The sequence below is a fragment of the Zingiber officinale genome, chromosome 8A (genome assembly GCF_018446385.1).
Source record: "Zingiber officinale cultivar Zhangliang chromosome 8A, Zo_v1.1, whole genome shotgun sequence".
Taxonomy (NCBI): domain Eukaryota; kingdom Viridiplantae; phylum Streptophyta; class Magnoliopsida; order Zingiberales; family Zingiberaceae; genus Zingiber; species Zingiber officinale.
In genome coordinates, this window is record NC_056000.1 from 40,741,789 (window position 1) to 40,766,073 (window position 24,285).

The window sequence follows — 24,285 nt, forward strand, 5'->3', positions numbered from 1 at the left end:
TATTTCCATATTCTAATGGCTTTAAATGGTAATCCGTTAATTTTACTTTAACTGCCCAATTAATGCATATAATGTGTCGACTTTAAATGACCAACTAATTCCTTTGACAGAATCAATTGCAACTTTAATTATTTACAAAAATGTTAAGCTTTGGTAAAGCAAAAAAAAAAAAAAAACATAGGCGTTGAATCCTTATTTTCAACAAGCAATTTTCACATATGATTTAAGGTAATAAATTCTATTTGACGGAAAAGACTAGTACTAGAACAAGCAAGATTTGAAAGGATAAATTCCAAATACTTTTGCAATTGCCTACGAGATTATATAAAATAAAGAGCTTCAGAATTCCCCAGGTCATCTATTTGAGTCAATATACTCTACAAACTTACATGCATTGTATGTGTCTTGCCACTGCTAGTGACACCATAGGCAAAAACTGTCCCTGCAAATAAAACAGAAATAAAGTAAATACATATGGTCTACTATTTGGCTGTATCTAAAGGGAAAGTGTCTGGCTGACAAGTAGCCAGCTGACTACTCCCTAAATCAGACTTAGTTTTGTAAACAAAGGAAAATTATTTGAGAAGAAAACTGAAGTTGATTAAACTAGGATAGAGTATACACTTTTAAGAATTATTTAAAATGATAATGTGACACTGAATTAGAAGGCTTCATGTATGTATTAGGTACAGTAAAATAACAGAAATTTAAAAAAAAAAAACCGAAATCCCAAACAATGAAAGAAAAATTTTGTATAGAGTATCATAACTAAATCTGAAGTAATTGAGGAGTGTAGAACATTGAAATAATTCCAAAAAAAAAAAACCAAGAAAAACTGCAATTAGCTAGTTTAACATTTCTGCACCTTGAAACCTTCAACCAACTTCCTTACCACACTGCGGCCAAATAAAAGCCTGTTTTGGCCAAAGATATACCAGGAATGAGCAGTGTAAATGACTGATATCCCAACTATGCAAGAGAAAAAAATCATAAGATGATGATTCACAAGTGCTGCCAATAGCAACTAAGCACCCAACAGGTAGAAAAGTGACGAGAACACATTAAAACATAAAGAAGCATAGACTAAATATCAACCATCAAGCAGCCCTCTACCATATTGTGATCAGATAATCAGTAAGCACCAACCAAATTGTCATACAAATAGTTGTATATTACAGATAAAAGTTTTATAAAATGCAAACCAAAGGAACAGTATGATCCATGGCATTGACACATATAGCAAGTAACTTAGTTAGAGAGCATATCACCTTTCCGCTAAACACAAATTCATTTTTCAAATGTATAAATTAAAAACATGTTAAAAAAAAGGTTACCATTTATGCCCTCCATTGCAGCTTTAACCACTGGCTGGGCAGCAACATCATATACTGATTGAGTAGTTGTGGAAGGACCAAAAACTCTATCTGCAACATGGAATTAATTTTGTTATGGGCGGGGGATTGTAGGATCTACAAATGATATGAAAAATGAATGGCTAATAACAATAGATGTGTGTGTCTGCACACACTTTAAGAAAACAAGATAATATGTAACTTTCCTTTGTTGGAGAAAGGGAGAATATCATATTGCTAATGCTTAAATAATTAAAAATGGACAAGAATTCAGTTTGCATAAATTCACTGAAAGAATTCTGTTTTCTGCAATCTTAATAAAACACCTTTTTATTGGTAAGGGTTGTATGGAAATTGTTAGATGTACATGTTTTGTTCCTTTTCTGATTCAAACATAAGTTTTATGGCAGGTAGCTCGTCCCAACTATTTGGGTTCAACTATGTAAATCTTATCCCATTGAGCCCCAATGCACGGCAACACCACTAGCAACCTAGTAATATTAACGCGATTATATCATCTCTCTCACATTGAATAATTCTTTCTTTAGCCTACCTCTACTCTTCCACTACAATCAATTCAACTCTTCTAACTATAAAAAAGTATTGGACACTTTTGAAGATGTTTATATCATTTTATCTCATCTCATCCTACTTTATCTCATTTTATCATTTAGCATAGCTACACCTAATTATTATCAAAATCATTATTGAATATTAGCAATTTTCTTATCCTTAGTGGTAGCTGGACACATTTATATTAACATTCTGAGGTACCTAAAATTTGGTAGGTCTTACAAAATGTCATAAAAAAATTTCACTTAAAATGAGGCATACAATGATCACATAAAAATCCAAAACTCCTCTAATTTCAATAAATCATTCTTTATGTTATTAAAGATACCAACCCCACCTAGTGGGAAAAAACTTGGTTGCTGTTGTAGTACTCTTTATGTTATTAAAGATATCTTCGTCAATATTTGCTTGTTAACTAATAGATTGAAGATATTTCATCAATATTTGCGTGTTAACTAATAGATTGAAGATATCTAAATCTCTCAATTATAGAAAAGGTAGCTCATGGCTTCACAAAATGAAAAAAGATTGGAACTGACAGTTGCTCAAAAAGAATCTGAATTGAAGGTCTAGGTAAGTCAATAATCAATGATGGGGAGAACTAATATATCAATCAAGTTTCTATAGAACTCAATAATCTAATTTATAATATGGCCAAAAGACTCAAAAGATATACCATTGCACTCCTATGCACACGACTTTTCAAGATTATTAAGAAAGGCAAAAGAAGAACCCTGTCTGCCTTTTGTCATCCCATGTGGCTGTGATGCCACCCTCCAGTATCTCAGATTGACTAGTCAGTAACAGTATCAGAATCATGATGCAGGGATTTGAAGAATGTCCCATCATGATCACCTTAGCTCTAATGGAAGAATTATAACGCCCATAGAACAGAGAAAAAGCAGGAAATGGTACAAGGAAGAACCAAGGAAGAGTTGGAAAAGAACTATTATTAACATTTGGGATAAATATTCTGAATTACAAAATATCAATTGACACATGAATAAAGTTGGAAGGCTTGTGATCTCAATACCGATACCTTGTGTTGCCTATCTGTGTCAGGATGAGCAACAGTGATACAGGGCAAGAGAATTTCCAATCTTGCAACCTTCCCTATGGTGATCATTAAAATAAGAGGGCAGAAAAAGAAACTGGAACATGGAAGAATTAAAATGGAGTTGGAAAAGAACTACCATCAGCACTTAGGATGTCTAACTGAATGTGTTGAACTCTTGTTAGGAAAAAAAGTAGAAACAAATCAGAATATCGAAAATCTGAAGTCAAGGTGAAAAGTAAAATTTGTTTCATATATGAAAATGATTTGAATTGAGATATTAACATACAAGTATACATGCATACCAGCTAATTAGATTTAGAACAACTACAGAACTACAGCAACTTATGCTTAACCAGTGATAGTTAACTGTTTTTTGGATGGACTAAATACCTGGTTTATCATGCTAAAAGGAAAATTAAGAATCAAATAATAGATATGATGTGTGCAATACATAACAATCTATGCAACACCGTAAATGGGAGGTTTATCAAGCTCACTTAAACCAGGATAAAGTCTGGAGAAATTAATATATCAAAAGAGAAGAAAATAATAAAATAAACAAAGCAAAAAACCAAAAACGAAAACAGAAAACAATGTCACTGTGTCTCCCAATTACACAAAATAAATAAACAAATGTTACCAAATGCATAGAAGGTTGCCGGATTGTACTCGTTGCGGACTATTTTGTCCCCGTCGGCGTACCAAGCGATCTCATCTCCACGCTGAAACTCGCGGTCACTACAATGGCCAACCAACAAGATCAAATAAAAACATGTCTACATCCTAAAAGGACAGTCCAGAAAAAAGAAACCTCCGAAAAGTATCTAACCCATCAGCAAAACACATTAAAACAGACCGGGAAAGAAAGATAAGTTCAGCATAAATAAAAGACTCTCAGATCTACTACAGTCTGCACTTTCATCCTTACCTGATAGGCCGAAACCTGATTGTGACGGTGATACTGTCCCCAGATCCCGTCGGATCCAACGGTTCGGCGACCAGCTCATCGCCCTCAAAACCAGCGGGAGCAACCCATCCCTTAGCATATTCCATGCGGCCGCGGCTGGGAGTCGTGGATCTCGTAATCCCGCCGTTGGAGGAGCCGTAGAAGTGAGAGGATACGGAAGAAGGGGAGGATCGGGGAACCGAGCGGCTGTTCATGAAGGATGAGGTGGAGGTGGAGGTGGAGGAGGAGGAGTAGGAGGTAAACTGAGGCTTACGATGGCCAAATGGGGAACTGCTCCGCCCTCTCGACGATGCCGACGAGTACGGCTTCCCAGCCATCAACTTCGGAGATCCAGCAGCCTCTCTCCCTCTCTCTCCTCTCTCTCTTCCTCTCCCTCGCTTTCACTCTCACGTGAAAAGGAATAGGAAAGAATGTGGGAATGGAGAAGAGGAAAAGGAGGTAGAAGAAGAAGGAGAGAGTCGGTGAAGCGGAGGAGGAAGGGTCGAGAGAAATAGGGAATATCTTGGGCAGGAGGAGAAGGGAAGTGGTAGAAAAGTGGGTACGAGCATACATAGGTCGTCGACTGGGAGATGGAGCGGTCGCTTAAACGAGTTTAGCCCCCAAAACACAGCCACTCATACAACCAATCATGCGTGCATTTACCAAAACAATTAGTCTTCGAAAGAAAATTGGTTTACAGTGGTCCCCACCACATCCCTCTGTTAGTTGCAGGTGTGGTAGTCGACGGGGTATTCAAAATCCCTAATTCCTCTATGACGTCGAGGATCATCGGGATCCGATCCATTATCGCTCTAACTTGAAACTTGTTGCAAATCCAGTCCGTCAACTTGAGGGTAAACCTCGCCTTGATCCGCTACTTCCAGCTTTGCCGTAAACCAGATACCACCGAAATAGCAGCAGATCCTGTGACGGGAAACTTGAAGCCAAGTGAAATGAGCGGGAATAACCGCGGCTGCAGCGTTGTGTTGAGCCGTTGAGGAGCGTTTCAAATAACCAGCCCCACCAACGCAACAACATAATTTTCAAAATTCCCAGCCTGTTTACGCGATTTTACCCAAATCCTAGGACATTTATAAAAAATGCATACGAAATTATATACGGCTACAATTTCGGCAGGATCCTCTCCAAAATCCTTGGATCAGATCCCTATTTAATCATTGATTGAATGGACTGGATCTCATCTGTTCAACATGCGAGGTCTGGTCAGGATTTGTCTAGTCCAGAAAATTCTAAATCAAGGATTTCAACTAATAAATGGACAGGACCTCTACTTGTCTAAAAATTTACAGTACTTCCTTGGCTATACTCAAAAATATATTTATTATTCAAAATATATATGGGTTTCACCCTCACCACCGCCGCCCCGGCGGGCAGCGGCTGTGAGTGAGTTGCCGTGGGCAGTGTTTTTTTGTTTTTATTTTTTCAAAACTTCTGGATATACAAGTTTATTTTCGAGTTGGATTATAATATTAAATATAAATAAAATATGCATAGAATGTGTAGACAATATATAAATATATATTTTACGGATGTCATCCATGTCGTTACATTTTTTAAAAAAAAATATTATTATTATTTTATTTATTTTTTAAAATTTCTGATTATGATAATGAAAATTTATCTTGATTTATGAATTGAATTATAGCATTAAACATAAAAAAAATCAAATCCAAATTTTTTTTAAGATATGCACGATAAGATTCTTTTATATATATATATAGCTTTTATTTATAGAGTTTAGGAATTTAATTATAACATTAAACACATAAAAACTTTTAAATAAGAAAAAAAAAATTGATGTATATGGAGTATGCAAGGTACGGTGTGTAAGAAGAGACCGGATCCTCTGAATCACTTTTTGTAATCCAGGAAATAATTTTACATGTATTGGTGGGGATGAATGGTTCCCATCTATTTTATAAATGGGGATTATACATCCCACCAATACATGTAAAAGGATCATCCTCTGGACCGCAAAAAGTGATCCAGAGGATTTGCTCTCGTGTAAGAAACATCATTTTACACATTCACCATGCACATTTCATACGTTGTGAGAGGTGCACCGATGGTAGTCGCTCATCGTGGACACCCAGGATAAAATCTTTGTGTATATAACAATGATAACCTAAAGATCTTATGTCACACACCCCATACACATCTGAATTTTTTTTCCCAATTTGAAGATTTTTTTTGCTTAATAATATAATATAACACAACCCCTAAATCTTATTAGTATAACCAGAAGCTTAAGAAAATAAAAAACTGCATAGTCACGAATGACGTCCGCATGGAACAATCTGAAACATTATATATACACATGGGATTGATATGTTGCTGAACTTCTATCCCCGATTGAGTGCGTGAGGCGACTGAATGTCTGTGAGAGTTGCGGACGAGGGTTGCCACCCAACAAAATATATATATATATATAGTCTAACCAGAGTTCAACAACTATAATAAATGAAAGGTAAAAACTTTTATCAACTAGAATTAAGGATCACTCAACAAATATCTAATTTACCATGGAACAAGAACTCTAAAAGAAGTTTTCCAAAAAGTTTAATTGGTAAGCATCAAAGACGTTCGATAGTAATATATACCTCAGAGCTATTCATGTTCTACAAGTACAAGTGTAGTGGGTAGATTAGAGTAATAAGCAGTTAATGTAAAATTCTTACAAAAGGCGCAAGTTTAATAACAGTTATTAAGAAAATAAAATCTTATCTAAGTACATGTGAATTTCGTATAGTAGAATTTGATAGTAAAAAAACAACAAATACTAATATAAGATATAATATAGTTTAGGTAAATATAGTAATAAACTCTTTAAAATTTAGGTAATGAAAAACTTCTAGAACACATCTCTAGAAGTCTCTCATAATGATCTAGGCACCAAGTTACCTACTCCTATGTCAAACCTAACTGATTTATAGATAACTTAATTGTAAAAGAAAATGATCAATGATAATGATATTATTTTTTATTTTATCAATCTTATTTATTTTGTGCAACTAATAAGTCATAATAAAAGATTGTAACTGTAAATTTTGAATGGTTATCTAAAGGGGTGCATAGATGTCAAAAAAATATATTGCAATATCAAAAGCAAATTAAGTATTCTTAGAAGCTAAAATGAAACAATGCTAATATAGAGATTTAACCTGATTCAGAGATCTCTCGTGCCCTATCTCTCTTATTGTGTAAGTGTGGCTTCCACAAAAATTTATAAAAAACACTTTAAATCTTCTTAAAAATAGGGGTAATGGAGTAAACTTTAACAAGTTTGTCTGAGAGAGGACTAGAGCACTTTAGCCTCTATAATAACAATATCAAGTTCCTTAAACAGTAAGAACTAAGCCCTCTAAGTCTAAGATATAAGGGAGAAATTAGCAGGTTCATGTCTGAAGTTTGAAAACATGGAAGATTTGTAGCCTTGATGATTTTAAGCTCTTTGAGTTGTTTGGAGCATTTGGTCGAATCAATGAGAATTTCCATATCCTATTATATCCCAAAAAATAATGAAGCTTATACATTAAGTTATAAAACTCTGTCTCAAAAAACTAAGTGTGATGCTTCTAGTCGAAGTGGTCTAATTGAATGATTCAAAGGGGCTTCCCAATCAACTAAATTACATCTAGTCAACTAATGAGTATTTTCATTTGACTAACGCACAAATAGATACATTCTACTTCCAAAACTATAGAGATGTCAACTACATACTTAAGTTCAATTGATTGAAAAAATATCTAGTAATTGAGTTAAGAAATTCACTTAAGTTGGCTTAGACACTTCGAGCAGTCTTAAGGCACAAAACCTAGTCATCAATAGGAAATTGTATTCCATTTTAAGCAAATTGGTCACTTAACTATATAGTAAATTCTGTCTTTGAGGGTAATTTCAAATTCTTTATTGCCTTGGGTATCTAATACCTTAAAATGTAAGACCACATGAGGACTCATTAATAATATAATTAAACTACAAGATAAAGAAAGAATGCATAACTCCAGGCAGCCAAGGTCTCAACCTTGCTATCATGCATCCACCTACATGTTTTATGCATTACAACATGCACATATTATGTACATAGGTTGCATGAGCTTCAAGTTCTTCATGCTTGACATCTTGGAACCTCGAATGATAATCTTTCTTCATCTCCGCTCATCTCACTTTCCTAAATCATAATTTTATAACTTAAATGTGTTGATCAAATATGAAATTGTTATGATTATCACTAATCATATGGGAGGAACCAATATTAACAACATTATTGTTTTAATAATAGATAAGAAAGATGTGAATTCGTCTTAAATATTAATGTTGTTAAGGCTGTGTTTGGTGAGGGATAATCATCATTGTAATGTAATCAGGATTACATTACAAGATTGATTACATTATTTCGTATAATTTTAAACTTGTAATGTAATGTAAACTAGATTACAAAAGACAATAAACTTTTGTAATCTGAATTACAAAACTAATAGTATGCAATATGTATTACATTCTAAACCTAAGATTTAATATGTCAAATATATCCCTAGTCCATTTCTTGTACCAACCGATCGCTGTCACTATCGGTCGCCGCCGCCATTGGTTGCTGTCAGTCGTCGGCCGCCGCCATCGTTGGTTGCCATCGGTCGCCACCATTGCCCCACTGGCCGCTACCATTGTTGGCCATCGCCCGGCCGCTGCCATCATCGGTCGTTGGTCATCTTCGTCGGCCGCCCACATCGGTTGTTGTCGACAAAGGTCACAAAATATTTTTATCATTTTATAATAATATGAATTATATTCCTTATAAAAAATAATAGACACCAAATAAAAAAATAATAATCACCCTTGTAATCAAATATTACATACATAGTATATAATTTTTTCACCAAACATAGTGATGTAATCCTAATTATATTATATTATATTATAAATTTGATTACATTACAAGCTTGATTACATTACCCCTAACTAAATGTAGTCTAAATGTTATCCTTGATTATACGGATCTTGAGAACATAGATATTAACTTCATTACATAACTAATTCTAGGATTAGCCATAGAGAATTTTGTTAAAGACAATACAACGTTATTCTCTATTTCAGTATAGAAATATCCTTACTAGACAACTGAATTAGAGATATATAATAGCTAAAACATGTGTATGCACCCAATCAACACTCCCCCTCATGTATATTTACTTGTCATACCCATCTTCTATACAAACGGATGTTATACAAGCCCTTAGTAAAATAATCTACTAGCTGACTCCTTGAATTTGTCTAGTTGATTCTTACATTATGAGCATCTATTGTTTCTTTGATAAAGAATCAATCAAATCCAATATACTTAGTACAATCAAGTTGGACTAGATTATGAGCTCCTAATAGTTGTTTATTGTCACAATGTAGCAACACGGACTTCTTTTAAAGAAGATGAATATTTTGCAAAAACCATTTTTAAGTAATAGATATTCACAAAATTCTTGTGCCATAGTTTTGTATTTTGCTTCAACACTAGAACTAGTAACCACATCCAATTTTTTGTTTCTCCAAGTCACTAGAGTTTCTCCAATAAAGGCACAATATCTTAGCGTATATAAATGCTTCTATCCCCAAATGACCATTATTTGAAATCTCTTTCATTGTCAATTTGAATTCTTTCTTATTCCTTGAAGAGGTGAATGCTTCCCCATGCTGAAATTTTCTTCATATGGTAGAATTATAAGGGTTATTTTTCAACAACACTTTCAATTTTTGACATCATCCAATATCACTTGTTATAATGTAAATTCAATGATTCTCTCTCATATTTGATTGCATAGTTGGTCATTAGTCATTTCTTTCACACGACCTGCCTCTGATATCACTTTGTAGAACCCTTAGAGATTTAGGCTAGAGGAGGTGACTAACAATTAACTTGCAAATTAAAACTTTTAGTATTGCAAATGTCTTAGCAAAGTCATACAAATAGATTATAAAAAGTGGAAAAGTATAAACAAAAGAATTAATACCTACCAACTGCTAATATGGTGATGTGACATAGTTTCAAACCCTTATTCCTACAACATGACATATGACTTATGAGTGAGTTACTCTCGAAGGCCTATTATCTTTCTCATTTTCAGAGAATTTCTAGAAGAGAGATATCTTAAAATAACACACTTTATAATAAAGCTTAGAGGATTAGGTTATAAAGAATACAAGAGAAAGACTCTAAATAGCATACAATTAATACTTTCATTAGCCTTCGAATCCTCTTCTCACTTCTCAAATTATAGCCTTTAATCTTCTTCAACTTTATTTATTATTCAACTTTTTTGTCACCGTTCAATCGACTAGATCCATCATTGGTAATTGACTTTTTTTTTTTTTTAAATTTCTTTAGCCTATAGTTTGTCAATGACTACCTCAAACGAATGAAATTCACCGTTAATTGATTGATCTATTGCATTTAACCATTATAAGGCTAGCATGCCAAATTAATTACTCCTTTTAGTTATCTTGGTGTAGTATTAGTTGACTAGAATAAGACATCAGTTGATTAAATTCAGTTAATTGCTCAATCTATTTGGTTTCAAATAGAAATATTTTTATTTGCGAGCCACTAAGCCTAAGTTGATTCAACTCATCAGTTGATTAGATTTCACACTAATCACATGGACTCCATTAAACGAGTATTTAGTCAATTATGCTTTAAAGAGAAAAATTAACACTATAACAAAAATTGTCATAGACCATGGATAAGATCCATTGTCTTTGTCATTTAAAAACTGTTATAATTAATGCTGTTGTTAAAAATATACTCAACGATAATAGTTTTAAATCGTTATCTTTTAATATCAAAGATAACAATTTTGCAACGTTTAAAATTATTTTCTTTAAATGTGATAGACAACAACAATTTTAAACTGTTCTTTTGATACCAAAGACAAATAAAAGATGAATGAAAATTGAATCTACTTCAATCAATGACATATTATTAAATAAACAACAAGATAAGTATACAGATTATCATCCTTGCATTTCTATAACAAACATAATTACTCGCACACAAAGAAATTACAATTAAGATACACTCAAAACAACTCCTCTTGACAACATCTTATTGCATGAACTTAAAGAATCTTGGTAGGTGCTATTTATCCTCTTGCCTTGAATGTTCGTTACTGATTGGTTATAATCATCTTCTCGCTTAAATTCTAAAGCTTTCTTGCTAGTTCTTCATCCTTAGCATGGTTACTCATATCCCTCGTATCATTCTCATTGTAATCATCGAAGTACTTCCCACTCACACCCCTAAGGTTTAGATGCAGTGCCACATAGCACGTAGTTACCGCTCCCTGTAATCATCCATACAAATCTATTATCATCTCATTTCCTAACTCATTTAGAAATTTATTAAGACTTGACATGGAATTCCTTTAATAAAACTAGGGTTGAACTAAGGTGCAAGTTGTAGGATTGAAATGAACAAGGGGGGGGGGTGAATCTCATTTTAAAACTTTTCTTTTTTGTTTTAAAAACTTGTCGAAAAACTAAGTACGTAGCGAAAAAATTAAGTAAGAAAGACACAATAGAAAACAAGTACATGTTTGTTTTTACTTGCTTTGAAGCATTCAACTACTTCTATTCCACGATCCATGATTACTTAGACCGTATTGATTAAGTAATTCACTAAAAATTGAATCTCGGTTGCAAATGAAGAAAGTATAACAAGCTACACTTCCTTATGCAAAAATAATAGAAAATTAACTTTAAAAAATGTTACCAACACGTGTAGTAGTTGAAGATCATAGCTCGAGGTCGGTTTCAATTTGACTGCAGCAGTTAGGCGTAGCAGGGTCGCAACAAAGCGGTAGCAGAAAGATGGTGCAGCGGAATGAGCTAGAATGCTTGTTTGGAAATTATATCCAAAGAGTTGGTCGAACACCTCTTTTATACTGCATTGGAGGCGCCTCCAATGGCCCCGAGCTCCTCCAAGGGCGCTAATCCAATTTGAAAACTTCATTGTTTATTCACTTGAGAGCACCTCCAGCCCACTTTGAGACACCTCTAATCAACCCAGGGTGCCTCCAATGGCTAAATCTTCATACGCGAAGTTTATCTGAGTGTAGGTGCCTCCATCCATCCTTGGCGCCTCCAGTGCCTTACTCAAGGTGCATCCAATCAATTGAGCCACCTCGAGCACTATTCATCTATGTTTCATTTTTTGCTCTAAGTTTCTGCAAAATATGTTAGTCCAAAAATAATAAAGATACTTGCAAAATAAAGTTAGCATATATAATTAAATTATGAATTAGATTCTGTCTAACATGACCATGATCTAATATTTGTCTCAACTTAGATTTCCAAAATAGATCTAATTTGGACTAGCATCTACAGTCCCATTAGGACTCGTCCTCACTGGATCTCTCTCCTCTAGTTGATTACTTGACCTTACTTGTCAAATATTTGGTCTTTCAGAGCTGTTTGGACTTTCTCTGGTCCTACTTAATGTCTGATCAACCTGATCAACTAAGACTTTCATGCAACACCAAATTAGTACAATAGATATAAAATATTAAAGTAAATTAGTGTTAGCAGTATTTAAGATTCGCTGGTCGATCAATCGTGCATGATCAATCGGAAGCCATTCCGACATATGTTTGGAGTTCACTCCTCCAAGACAACTCATTATCTAGAGTTACTTCTTCCTAGGGGTTTTTACTGCCTAGCTTCACTCACTAGGACTTTTCATTGCCTAACTTCACTTGCTAGGATTTAGCTTCACACATTAGGACTTTCACCGTCTGACTTCACACATTAGGACATTTACTACATAGCTTCACTCACCAAAACTTTCAGTGTCTAACTTCACTCACCAAGACTTCTATCGGCTAACTTCACTCAGTAGGACTTTCTGTCACGCCCCGGAGGAGTCCCTGTCCGAAGAAATTTCGGCAGCATCTCCCCTGTACGGCGGACAATCTGAAACTTTCTACATATCCACATACTTCAGCCACATGCGGCTGGAATAATAGCAGAAATAAAATACAATACACAGACATTCCACGCAGTTTATATAACAAGTAAACGGAAGAATAATACTCTGACTCGAAATCAACCCTACTCCACTACACCCACAAAGCACAAATCTGATGATAAGATCAATTTACCTCTTCTGCCGTCTAGGCAGGCATGTAGTAAAAGCAAAACCAAACCAAATCCATCGACATCACAAAATCCATACCATATCCATACCATCAAACAAAACAAATTCAGCATAGTCTATGTAAGAAAAACCAAAAGACTAATAACATCCTCGAGGTCTGCAGGGACTAGCAACTGGAACTCTCTCTTGACAGCATCAACCTGAAAAAAATAACAATAATGGAGGCGGGGTGAGTCTAACACTCAGCAGGTACAACTGATATACAAAGTAGGAAAATAACACCTAGCACTAATCATGCGTACAGTCTCCTGATATAAGAAAGATAAAAATGCATCTGAAGTAAACAGGAGAGAAACGGTACTAACCAGAACCTGGGTATAAGGACAAACAGTCCGAGTGATATGGAAATCCTATATGCATGTCAAACATAGGTATCCAAACAATATGCAACATATAAATGCAGCAAACACAAACACAAGCAATAAATGCATCATGCATATGATGCCAATGATGTGTCCTGGTCACCCCTGACGCCAATCAACCATCTCACACAAAAGTGAGGCAGAGTGGGTAGGGCTGTAACAACCGTGCACTCTGTCGTCACTACTCCTGATGAGTGACCGAGTGGAAGGGATGCTGTCGGAGTACACCTATCCTCCTACCCCAAATCATAAATGGGGGAGCGCAATACTCTCATCTCTCGGTACGCAATGACGGGGAGGAATCCCTGCCGGATAACACATTGTGTCACACTACCCATGAGCGGACCAACGGTGCCTAACAGAGTCCCTGCTGCAACACACTCTGCCTGAATCGACCACTAACCCATGAGTGGTACTGTGTGCAGATCCATGTAACTGGCGATGTGCTCAACAATAATGGAGCGGACTATCGCACAGCATGCAATCATGCAAATGGTGCATGACACTAACCACAAAATATCCTGACCTAATCCATATATATATAAAAGTGCATCATAGGTCAACGAATCAAATCAAATCAAAGGTACACAAAAGGTATAAAACTTAGGTCCTGAACATGATGAAGCATGGTATATCACTACCCCTACAAGCATGTATAAACAGGTAAAGTATACATGAGATGCAAACCAAGCAACCAATCAAGCATGTAACAAGTTTTGGGTAGTGATTAACCGAAACAAAATGAGGAACATAATTAATGTAATTTGTTAAATTCACTACTATGCATATCAAAGACATAAAGTCAAAAGTACCCGCCTCCAATAGAAATGTCCAAATTCGACATCGAGATACTCGTCTCGCGTCAAAGTCCTGTGTCACAATATTTAATTTAGTTAATTCTATCATGCATCAATTAACTAAACTAAATTCAAATTCATTAATCAATTAGGGTTAACTTCCTTAACTCTAACCCCTTCCACCATTCAATTGATCAAGGTATATATATATATCCGGCCTAACATAATAAATTCGAATCCAATTTCATTTCCTAACCTTTCCTTCAATTCGGTGCATGATAAAACAAAAGATACAACTGCGCTACACCTTACCTCAATCCTCACAGCAGGGAGATTGCTGCTGGAAATTGCTAGCCGAAAATACCTACTGTCGCAGATTCTTGGCCGGAGCTACACCGATTCTACAACCATAGACATCCACCCGGTGAGCACAACATCCTGTACCAAATCTGAAATCCAAATCCAATAAACCTTACTTACTCGATACCTTCTTGTTTTCTCTCTGCCAGCGGCTAGTGGTGAAGCAGGAAGATCCGATGGTGAGGTATAGGTCACGGTGAAGCCACTAGAGCTTGGAGTTTTGCCTTTGGTTAAAGACCAACTCGCTAGAGCGGCGATGAACCAAGTCTAGGGCACGACTCGATACTGCTCGCTCTCGGCAGTGGCACACAGAGGAAGAACTAGGCTCGGCGCGGTGGGCACACTGTGCCAGTCGACTGTGGGTGACAACAGCGACGCAAGATCACAGCGTCGACGTCGGGAAGAAGAGAAGAAAGGTGGAGGCTCCCGGTGGTCGGCGCTAGGGCTCGGTTGTGGCCGGCAGATTGGGGTTGGCGTCGCGCGAGGGAGATGAGGAGATGAAGAAGGCTTCGGGTGTGCGGCTCGGGAGGAAGAAAATGAAGGAGAAGGTGGAGGAAACCGCCGTGTGGTTAGGACTCGGGTTCGCGCAGGGAAGAAGGCTCGGGCGTCAGGTGAGAGCACAGCACGAGGAAGGAAAGAAATAGAAATAAGAAAAATAAAATAAAATAAAATAAAATTTTTCCTCACTTAAATGAGGTAGCCTAAACAGGCTTTTCCGGGCCCCGTTTTTATCCCCGTTAACTCGTCCGTACGAGCTCCGAAAAATTCTCAAAAAATTTCTAAAAATTCCGGAAAATTCCCTTATTAATATTCGCCTTTTTCCTATATTTTATATTCTCCCCCACTAATAAAAATTTGGTCTCCAAATTTTTGTTATCTACCATCAGCAAGTACTAACAACAAATAGAAAGTATGAATGCTGAACGATATATTAAATCACATACCTCAAGTGAAAAGATGGGGGTATCGAGCTCGGATCGTATCCTCGAGCTCCCAAGTAGCCTCCTCGTCCGAATGATGCTGCCATCCGACTTTAACCAGCGGGATAGTCTTGTTCCGCAACTGACATTTTTTCCGGTCGAGAATCCGTACCGGAACCTCCTCATATGTAATGTCAGGCTGAATACGTCGGGTCGGGCACGTATATCCACAGCATAGATACATGGAATACATCGTGAACGCCTGACAGGGACGGTGGTAGTGTCAGTCGGTAAGCTACCGCTCCGATCCTCTCCAAGATCTCGAAAGGGCCAATGTACCGCGGAGCTAGTTTACCTCTGAGGCCAAATCTCTTCACCCCTTTTGCGGATGAAACTCGCAGAAATACATGGTCGCCAACAGAGAACTCTAGTGGTCTGCGTCTCCGATCAGCATAACTCTTCTGGCGGTCCTACGCCTCTGACATCCTCCGTCTGATAGTACAGACCAACTTTGCATCCTGCTGAACTTTATGAGGTCCCAACATCTGGGCCTCTCCAACCTCATCCTAGAGGACGGGTGTCCGACAAGGCCTACCATACAACGCCTTAAACGGTGCCATCTGGATAGTCGAATGAAAGCTGTTGTTGTAAGCAAACTCTACCAACGGCAGATGGTCCTCCCAACTGCCTCCGAAATCCATAACACATGATCTCAGCAGGTCCTCTAAAGTCTGAATGGTCCGCTCTGACTGTCCATCTGTCTGTGGATAGAAAGCTGTACTGAAACGGAGCTGTGTGCCCAAGGCCTGCTGCAGACTCTGCTAGAAACGAGACGTGAACCGTGGATCTCTATCCGAAATGATACTCAACGGAACACCATGTAGTCTGATGATCTCCCGACAATACAAATCTGCCAATCAATACAGGGGATCAGTCCTCCGAATCACTAAAAAGTGCGTGGATTTGGTTAATCGATTAACGATTACCCAAATCACATCATGACCTCGTCGTGTCCTCGACAAACCCACCACAAAGTCCATGGTAATGTGATCCCACTTCCACTCAGGAATAGGAATCCGCTGAAGTAATCCTGCAGGTCTCTGGTGCTCAGCCTTCACCTGCTGACAAACAAGACATCTAGCTACGAAATCCGCGATGTCTTTCTTCATGCCGTTCCACCAATAGGAACGCCTCAAGTCTCGATACATATGGGTCCCGCCTGGATGGATCGCAAATCGAGAGCGGTGTGCCTCCTGGAGTAGCTCCTGTAAGACCGGATGAGACTGAGGTACGCATAATCTACCTCGGAAGTATATAATACCCTCCTCGTCGCGTGTAAACTCAGTCTGCTGCCCAGAAGCTATCTGACTGCTAATGAACTGCAAATGTTGATCACCAGCCTGGGCCTCTCGGATCCTCGTCCTGATCGACGACTGAGCAACCATGGTAACCAGAATACCCTGCTCTGTCGGTCCCTACTCCTCAAGATCTAACTCAGAGAAACCCTGAATCAAGTCTGTAACTGAAACTCGGTGGCAAGCCAAAGTCCCTCTGGACTTCCTGCTGAGTGTATCGGCAACCACATTAGCTTTTCCCGGGTGGTAGCTAATGGTACAATCGTAATCCTTCAGGAACTCCATCCATCTCCTCTGTCAGAGATTACGCTCCTTCTGAGTGAAAATATATTTGAGACTCTTATGATCAGTAAGAATCTCAAATGTAATACCGTATAAATGATGCCGCCAAAGCTTAAGAGCAAAGATGATGGTAGCTAACTCCAGGTCATGAACTGGGTAGTTCTTCTCATGCTCCTTCAGCTGACGAGAAGCATAAGAGACTACTCTGCCGTGCTACATTAGAACAACGCCCAAACCCTGAAGAGACGCGTCGGTGTAGAGTACAAATCCGTCCTCTCCAGAAGGTAAAACCAAAACTGGAGCCGACACTAATCTCCGCTTCAGCTCCTGAAAGCTGGTCTCGCAATCCTCGGACCACGTGAACTTCATGCCTTTCCTGGTAAGACATGTCAACGGCATAGCAATACGCGAGAAACCCTCGACGAATCATCTGTAATATCCTGCTAGTCCTAGAAAACTGCGGATTTCCTGTACTGATTTCGGCTGCTCCCAACTGGTGACAGCCTCGATCTTCTGAGGATCAACTGAAATACCTCTGCTAGAAACCACGTGTCCCAGAAAACCGACTGAGGATAACTAGAATGCACACTTGCTGAACTTCGCGTACAGCTGATGCCGTCTAAGAGTCTCCAAGACTATACGAAGATGCTGTGCATGCTCCTCCTCGGAATGCGAGTAGACCAATATGCCATCAATGAAAACGATAACAAACTGATCCAGATACTCCAGAAAGATGCGGTTCATCAAGTCCATAAACACCGCTGGAGTATTGGTAAGCCCAAATGGCATTACCAAAAACTCATAATGACCGTATCTCGTACGGAAAGCTGTCTTCTGGATATCTGAGTCTCTGACCCTCAACTGATGATATCCGGATTGCAAATCAATCTTAGAATACACTGATGTACCTCTGAGCTGATCAAACAAATCCTCGATCCGTGGTAAAGGATATTTATTTCTGACGGTAACTGCATTCAGCTGTCTATAGTCAATACAGAGCCTCATAGTGCCGTCCTTTTTCTTGACAAATAATACAGGAGAACCCCATGGAGAAACACTTGGGCGAATGAATCCCCTGTCTAAAAGCTCCTGGAGTTGAACCTTCAGCTCGTTCAACTCTTTTGGTGCCATACGATACGGAGCTTTCGATGTCGGCGTGGTTCCCGGAATCAGCTCAATAGCGAACTCCACTGGCCTTCTGGGAGGCAAACCAGGTAGCTCCTATGGAAACACATCCGAGTACTCACAGACCACAGGAACTTCGGAGAGCTGCGAACTATTGCTGTCTTCGGTACTAATCAGAGATAATAGGAAACCGTGACAGCCGTGAGACAGCAGCTTCTGCGCCTGAATCGCCGAAATAATCTAGATGACGTCATCTCTGATGCCAGTGAAACTCCACGAGGGTTGGTTCGAAGGCCGGAAGGTGACCACCCTCGTCTGGCAATCAACGGTAGCATGATATACTGACAGCCAATCCATGCCAAGAATGATATCAAACTCGACCATCTCCAATACTAGAAGATCTACCGTAAGTATCATGTTGCCAAAGTCTAACGGGCAACCTCTGATCTCCTGAGTGACGTCTAAAGTATCACCGGACGGTAGGGAGACAATCAATCGTTACAGTCTAACAGTAGGTAATCTACCAATCTCCGGCATAAAGGTACGGGATATAAAAAAATGCGAGCTACCAGTATCAATCAATATATCAGCGAAAAATGCATAAATGGAAATCATACCGCGGAAAACGGATCCGTCGGCTCGCTGCGCATCCTCTCTGTTAATCGCATGAACACTTCCAGTCTCTGGCGGAGGAGGAGGTGGTATGCCGCCGCGGTTAAGCGCTCGCCATCGAGGCGATCTCGGATAATGTGCGAGGAGGCCGAGGGCGGTGGCGATCTTGTCGGATGGACCGAGTTTGCATCGGCCTAGAGGCTAAGGCTTCATCCGATACCCCTGCGTCGGATAATAAGGTCCCGAACAGAACTCGGGTGCATGGAAGCACCGAGTACTCTGCCCAAGCATGTCAACGCCGCTGCAGTGAAATCGCCCTCGCCGATGTTAAGCAGACCGGGCCGCCTCCTTGATATGCCCGATCGACTAGACCCCCTCCGATCCGACCCTCCGGGCCGAGCCTTCACCGACAATCCGACTGGTGCCCAGGCAGTTTGCAATAAAAGCAAACCGGCTGTCCCAGAGAGCAAGCTGGGGTGAGATGATCTCTGGACCCACATCGGAAACAGTGAGTATCGCTGGAAGGTGGTTGCCGATTCTGCTGAGAAACCGGGAACGTCCTGAAGAAGACCGCCCTGACTTCTGAGGCCTACGAGATACCCCAGAAGTACCCTGACCTGACCGACTGCGACTACTCTGCTGCTGTCCTGTCGCCAGTATCTGCTGGATCTGCCCGGATGCCTGACCCGTATGCTTCCTCTTCTTGCCCGGAAATGCTCTCTGCTGAGCTAACTCTATCATCAAAGCGATCCAGTGCATCTGAGTAAGATACGATCCCTAAACCGGCAAGTCTTACTTGCAGATAGCCATCTAGTCCCTATATAAACTGCATCATGCGAGATCTGTCCTCCGCAACTAACTCTGGACAAAACTTAGCCAACCGGTTGAATTCAGTATTATACTCTGTCACCGTGCGATTGTTCTGACGCAGACTCATGAAATTCTGTCGGCGAGCCATCTGATATGATAGTGGGAAAAAACGGCTTTCAAAAGCCTCTCTGAACCTGGCCCAAGTAACGTTCCGCTCGTTGATGATAGAACGTTGTGTAATCCACCAGGCGTTAGCCTCATCCCGTAAATGGAAAGCAGCCAGCTCTGCTTTCTCCCACTCGGAGCAAGCCATATAGAATAAAGTCTGCTCCATAGTCTCTATCCATGACAGGGCCATACTCGGATTAAGGTCTCCTCGAAAGAGTGTGAATCGAGTCTTCATCGACTCTGCTAATACTGGAATCCTAGCTCGTGCCACGACAATGTCAGTGAGGTGTGTCGGGACGGCTGCAAGAACTGGCGGAACCACTGGAACTGGTGCTATAGGTGGTACCGCGGAATAAACCGGAGGAGGAACTCCCGGTGCTGCTGTATAAACTGGAGCATAAGCCGTCGGTGGTTTTGTAGGATGAACATAAGTGACTGCAGCTGGAGGTACAGTAGGTAGTGGTACCGGATGTGGAGCAACTGCTGCTACTGTTGGCACTGGGGGCACAGATGCCATTGATGTCGGGTACACTGTAGGTCCAGGTGGCGGTGGTGCCGAGTACGCCGTAGGCGGTGCTGGAGCAGATATCGGGAACGCCAATGGTACCCCTGATGGTACCAGAACTATAGTAGGGATAGGTACACTCGGCATATCCGAGGTAGGTACCTCTATAGGAGCCATCGGGGTCTGAGAGCCCGACGCGCTCGCAATATGCTGAGTCTGTCCCTGACTGACAGGCTCATCAACAGTAGGCATCTCTGGCATATCCAGAGATCCCGTGGTCCTCGTACGTGGTCGTCCAGCACCACGTCTCGCCGCAATACGCGTAGATATCCTCATATCTGTTAAGTTATATTACAGATATTACTACCAGTATAACAATCATAAAATAACATCATACCAATTTGCCGTCTGGAGATGTTTCGTCGCTGTCCAGTCCCAAATTTGACCTCAAAATTCTGAACGAGAAAATCACTGGAAATCCATATAAATCCGAAATGGAAATCCGAAACATAAATATCCAAAATACGAAAACAACGATCGTAAAACTTCGCTCTGATACCACTAAATTGTCACGCTCCGGAGGAGTCCCTGTCCGAAGAAATTTCGGCAGCATCTCCCCTGTACGGCGGACAATCTGAAACTTTCTACATATCCACATACCTCAGCCACATGGGGCTTGAATAATAGCAGAAATAAAATACAATACACAGACATTCCACGCAGTTTATATAACAAGTAAACGGAAGAATAATACTCTGACTCGAAATCAACCCTACTCCACTACACCCACAAAGCACAAATCCGATGATAAGATCAATTTACCTCTTCTGCCATCTAGGCAGGCATGTAGTAAAAGCAAAACCAAACCAAATCCATCGACATTACAAAATCCATACCATATCCATACCATCAAACAAAACAAATTCAGCATAGTCTATGTAAGAAAAACCAAAAGACTAATAACATCCTCGAGGTCTGCAGGGACTAGCAACTAGAACTCTCTCTTGACAGCATCAACCTGAAAAAAATAACAACAATGGAGGTGGGGTGAATCCAACACTCAGCAGGTACAACTGATATACAAAGTAGGGAAATAACACCTAGCACTAATCATGCGTACAGTCTCCTGATATAAGAAAGATAAAAATGCATCTAAAGTAAACAGGAGAGAAACCGTACTAACCAGGACCTGGGTATAAGGACAAACAGTCCGAGTGATATGGAAATCCTGTATGCATGTTAAACATAGGTATCCAAACAATATGCAGCATATAAATGCAACAAACACAAACACAAGCAATAAATGCATCATGCATATGATGCCAATGATGCGTCCTGGTCACCCTTGACGCCAATCAACCATCTCACACAAAAGTGAGGCCGAGTGGGTAGGGTTGTGACAACCGTGTACTCTGTCGTCACTACTCCTGATGAGTGACCGAGTGGACGGGATGTTGTCGGAGTACACCTATCCTCCTACCCCAAATCATAAATGGGGGAGCGCAATACTCTCATCTCCCGGTACACAATGACGGGGAGGAATCCTTGCCGGATAACACGTTGTGTCACACTACCCATGAGCAGACCAACGGTGCCTAACAGAGTCCCTGCTGCAACACACTCTGCCTGAATTGACCACTAACCCATGAGTGGTGGTGTGTGTAGATCCATGTAACTGGCGATGTGCTCAACAATAATGGAGCGGACTATCGCACAACATACAATCATGTAAATGGTGCATGACACTAACCACAAAATATCCTGACCTAATCTATATATATATAAAAGTGCATCATAGGTCAACGAATCAAATCAAATCAAATGTACACAGAAGGTATAAAACCTAGGTCCTAAACATGGTGAAGCATGGTATATCACTACCCCTACAAGCATGTATAAACAGGTAAAGTATACATGAGATGCAAACCAAACAATCAATCAAGCATGTAACAAGTTTTGGGTAGTGATTAACCGAAACAGAATGAGGAACATAATTAATGCAATTTGTTAAATTCACTACTATGCATATCAAAGTCAAAAGTACCCGCCTCCAATAGGAATGTCCAAATCCGACATCGAGATACTCGTCTCGCGTCAAAGTCCTGTGTCACAATATTTAATTTAGTTAATTCTATCATGCATCAATTAACTAAACTAAATTCAAATTCATTAATCAATTAGGGTTAACTTCCTTAACTCTAACCCCTTCCACCATTCAATTGATCAAGGTATATATATATATATATATATATATCCAGCCTAACATAATAAATTCGAATCCAATTTTATTTCCTAACCTTTCCTTCAATTCGGTGCATGATAAAACAAAAGATACAACTGCGCTACACCTTACCTCAATCCTTACAGTAGGGAGATTGCTGCTGGAAATTGCTAGCCGAAAATACCTACTGTCGCAGATTCTTGGCCGGAGCTACACTGATTCTACAACCATAGGCATCCACCCGGTGAGCACAACATCCTGTACCAAATCTGAAATCCAAATCCAATAAACCTTACTTACTCGATACCTTCTTGTTTTCTCTCTGCCGGTGGCTAGTGGTGAAGCAGGAAGATCTGATGGTGAGGTATAGGTCACGGTGAAGCCACTAGAGCTTGGAGTTTTGCCTTTGGTTGAAGACCAACTCGCTAGAGCGGCGGTGAACCAAGTCTAGGGCACGACTCGATACTGCTCGCTCTCGGCAGTGGCACACAGAGGAAGAACTAGGCTCGGCGCGGTGGACACACTGTGCCAGTCGGCTGTGGATGACAACGGCGTCGCAAGATCACAGGGGAGGCCGGCGGTACTAGGGCACGACCCAATCGACGCTGGCGTTGCTGGACGGTGTCGGCCGATCGACTCCCTTGTGGCGTCGGCGTCGGGAAGAAGAGAAGAAAGGTGGAGGCTCCCAGTGGTAGGCGCTAGGGCTCGGCTGTAGCCGGCAGATTGGGGTTGGCGTCGCGCGAGGGAGATGAGGAGATGAAGAAGGCTTCGGGTGTGCGGCTCGGGAGGAAGAAAATGAAGGAGAAGGTGGAGGAAACCGCCGTGCGGTTAGGGCTCGGGTTCGCGCGGGGAAGAAGGCTCGGGCGTCGGGTGAGAGCACAGCACGAGGAAGGAAAGAAATAGAAATAAGAAAAATAAAATAAAATAAAATAAAATAAAATTTTTCCTCACTTAAATGGGGTAGCCTAAACAGGCTTTTCCGGGCCCCGTTTTTATCCCCGTTAACTCGTTCGTACAAGTTCCGAAAAATTCCCGAAAAATTTCCAAAAATTCCGGAAAATTCCCTTATTAATATTCGCCTTTTTTTCGATATTTTACACTTTCATTGTCTGACTTCACTCACCATAACTTCTCACATGCCTAACTTCCAGTTAAGAGTAGTCACTTATTAGACTTCTCATCTGCTTAACCTCCGGTTAGGACTTTCCCTTGCTAGTCATCTAGTCTTGACTAGACTTCTCTATTCAAAATATCAATTCCTGTTTGGATCAACCCTTAGTCAAACTGATTAAATTTAAGTACATTGTCAAACATCGAAACACTAGACGCTGATTACACCAACACAAGTTAGTTTAGCTATATTGCTATATAAAAGAGAGTGATCGACAATTCTGACAAACTTGAGGTATAATTTTCCACAAGAAAGAATTATTTGTAATAAAGAAGTCTTTGTCCTGTCATGCAATATCATTTAGTTTTCTAATTGACACAACAATTTCCATGAATAAAACATGTATTAATTTATAAGTGGCATATCCAAATAGGCATCTTTAATAACAAGCTTAAGTTTGGCTAAAATTAAAACAAACAAAAAAGTTGGCATAAAAACTAATAAAA

General features: G+C 39.7%; 1 protein-coding gene across 1 annotated transcript in view; it reads right to left on the minus strand.

Moving 5' to 3' along the window:
* LOC122008595 (kinesin-like protein KIN-7K, chloroplastic) overlaps window positions 1–4,471 on the minus strand; it is a 38,857-nt gene extending 34,386 nt beyond the window's left edge. The window contains exons 1-4 of the mRNA XM_042564370.1: window positions 3,911–4,471; window positions 3,623–3,720; window positions 1,335–1,424; window positions 390–442 (exon numbers count right to left, since the gene is read on the minus strand). Of these exons, the coding sequence (XP_042420304.1) occupies window positions 390–442; window positions 1,335–1,424; window positions 3,623–3,720; window positions 3,911–4,266 (597 nt within the window). The 5' untranslated portion in view covers window positions 4,267–4,471. The remainder of the gene's footprint in view (window positions 1–389; window positions 443–1,334; window positions 1,425–3,622; window positions 3,721–3,910) is intronic.
* Window positions 4,472–24,285: the final 19,814 nt, after the last annotated feature.